The sequence below is a fragment of the Protopterus annectens genome, chromosome 5.part1 (assembly GCF_019279795.1).
Source record: "Protopterus annectens isolate FY-2018-M chromosome 5.part1, PAN1.0, whole genome shotgun sequence".
Taxonomy (NCBI): Eukaryota; Metazoa; Chordata; order Ceratodontiformes; family Protopteridae; genus Protopterus; species Protopterus annectens.
In genome coordinates this window covers 454,711,385-454,714,450 of record NC_056736.1, presented here as the reverse complement: position 1 = coordinate 454,714,450, position 3,066 = coordinate 454,711,385, and the positions used below count along the sequence as shown (strand labels likewise).

At 36.7% G+C, this 3,066-nt stretch overlaps 1 protein-coding gene across 1 annotated transcript; it reads right to left on the bottom strand.

Moving 5' to 3' along the window:
* Nucleotides 1–384: 384 nt before the first annotated feature.
* ZNHIT2 (zinc finger HIT-type containing 2) lies at nt 385–2,293 on the bottom strand (the record flags this gene model as incomplete). The annotated part of the gene is given in 1 exon segment (XM_044073104.1): nt 385–2,293. A coding segment is annotated over 1 exon segment (1,497 nt). The 3' UTR covers nt 385–745.
* Between the last annotated feature and the right edge of the window lie 773 nt (nt 2,294–3,066).

The window sequence follows — 3,066 nt, the reverse complement described above, 5'->3', positions numbered from 1 at the left end:
GACTTATGATCTTCACACATCAACAGCCACCTACTAAGTTGTTTCACATACAAAATTTACCTTTTTACATAACTAATACAGGAAATATACGAAGTGTATATATTTTTTACTAGAACCACAGGACATCTTACATTTTTTTTTGTTTGTCTGCAGGTTGCAAAAAATCAAACATAACTGCCTTATGCAAATCGGAACTGTAGTTACTTCCAAGCACTCTCCAAACTGGATTTCCCAACAACAGCCCTTAATTCCTGAACATAAGAAAAATGCAGACACTAACAATTCTAAATGTAATCCAGACAGATGCACACACAAATCAGAGTACTGAGTAGAACTTGCAAATCTATACATCAATGACTTTTACGCTTCAAAACACACAGATTGTTACTTTTAAACTTGGTTTATTCTGCAAATAAAACCATTAAACCGAGTTGTGGTGTAACATTTATCATTTCTGAACCCATGACTGTAAAGAAAACAGCACACTGATCATCTGGTACACACCATAGCAATAGCAGTGTAGAAGTTTTAGCACTAGGCAGAAACTCCCAAATGACACCTGGAAACTAGCTCCAACATGATTGTGTGACTGGCCTGAACATATTTTTCAATGATAATCTTGGTGTCTTCATGTTAAGTTTAACAGTTCTAGTGTTACAACATTATGCTGACAATACCTGGGTTACTCTGAGTAAACTTTCCACAACTATGGTTAGCTTAACAAACCATGTTTTGAAATGCTATGTTAGTCCAGTTCTTGAATAAGAACTTTTTTCTTTGGTGGTTGCTTTCCACCCCACAGATTCTGTAGCTGAACTTTAACACTATCTACCTCTTTTATTGTTTCTATGGAATTTCTATATTCCTGCTGCACCTCCAGTGCAAGGAAAGTTAAAATACTCTCATTTTCATTTGCCCATGACAGCAGAAAATCACATTTCTTATGTGCTCTGAACAACTTCTGACAGTCCTCTGTTTGCTCCTTTGATAAAAGATTTTTTCTTTTCTTTATTAAACTACTGAGATGAGAGATGGCTGCCAATGTGTAATGTTTCCTCCTAAAACTATTCTCCCCAGTTAAAATGTGGGCCACTGCTAGAATTACTGAGGCTGCTACTCGACTGTCACTGCAATACTGACCAGACTGTACCGCATTCATGCCCAACTGTAAAGCCTCTGCTGTGGAATGAATTACGCAACTGGAATTAAGAGCATCAGAGACCTTGAGTACAGTGTCAACAAATTCTTCCACTATTTCATCTTCAGTAACATCTCCATTGTAAAATTTAAGACAAAAGGTGTAAGAATATAAAACATTTATAATGCTAAATCGAATTAGAGGAGAGGGATTTGATGTTAAAGAGCAAAAAGGTAGAATTTTTGAAGACACAGGGGGAATGTCACATTTATTTACATTCTCTTTACAGCTCCCATATTTCTTTGCTTCTCTGCATTTCATTTTTATTTTTTTCTGTTGTCTTGTTCCTTTCAGACTTTTAGCCACTGCTTCTTGTTTAATACTTTTATCCAAATCATACAAGCCAGCCTCCTTTAGTTCGTTTTTTGCAACTATATTGTCAGGATCTAGTGTTTCCACTAACCCAGCATCATGCTTTTCCCACCATGGTTTCCAAATGTGGACAACAGCCCCAATTTTCCCACAGGTTAACAATTCCTCAAACTCCTTCCTCTCTTCCTCGGTAAGCTTTCCCCATAAGTCATCTTCTGATGCTTCTTCTATATCCAGTCCAGCCAGTCTCTCTTCTAGTGTTATTGCCTCTGCTCTTTCATTTTTATCATCGTCACCTCCAGCCATTTCTTCAACTCCCTGTTCCACCAACGCTCTTAGAAGGATCTCTTCCATTTTCCTGCGTTGTTCTGGACTACTCTGTTCTAATTTCAAATGCTGAAAGACACAGTCTTTGTAAAATTTCTCTGAGCAGGACTGGTGAGTTTTTCCTTGGTAGCAGGAAACTGAACAAAATTGCACATTACACTTCGGACATGTATATCGTCCCAGAGCTGAAAAGCAAAGTCTACATACTCCTGGATCTCTGGAATCTTTTAACAGTTGTGAAGTGGAATGACTAGTCCCCATAGTTGGCAAAATTACATTTGGTAACTTGGAGTAGTCTACTGCTTCTACTCGATTCTGTGGGTCTGAAGTAAAGACGGGCTTCTCTGTGGCCATATCATCCACAAGCTTTAATAATGAGGCTATTCTTGGACTGGCTGATTGCATTTCTTTCTCCAATACAATGCCGAAATTTATAGAACTTATCTGATCTCTGCAAAAGAAAATATTTCTTATTAAAGCACATACAGAGTAACAGAAAAAAATAACATACTTAAGAGGGAAAAGCATTTTCACAATATGTCAACATAGCCAGCATCAATATAAATTTTAAATGACGTTTAACTTAGAAGCATCCCCAACTTTTCTATTTACACGACAAACAGAACACACATGGTTTTCACAGTTATAACTTTTTTTACGAATTTTGCTACCTCATAACTTTACATCACCTTTACAGCTATGCCGTGTGAATTATGACAGCCACACTTCCTTCATAGTTATGCCACATGAACCACTGATGCATTTCAACATAATTGCTTACATTCTGCCCAACAAAGGTAGTCAACTTAGAAAGATCCGATTCAAGGACTAGTACTCTATAATATAAACAGGTGGAGTTAACCATAAAACTGTTAATACTAATCGGTCCTGTTTTACCAAATGTCTACTACAAGTATGACATTTTATGGGTAACTTTGTCTGGCTGAAACGCTAGGCATCAGCTTCTGTTTAAGATCAATATACATTCTACATTTGATCATAAATAGTCTGGATTCTGTGCATGCACTCATATTAGGAATTCCGGACAAATGTGATAAAACCATCAGACAGACAGGTGTATTTCTCATAATAATAATGCAAGGCAAGTAACAAACAAGCTTACTCTAATAAGATACCAAATTATTTCTGATTTTTTACCAATACAGAAACAGTGCCCATTGTACAACTTCTCTCTCCAGTACGTCCTAAATGCTAAATATTAACTAAAA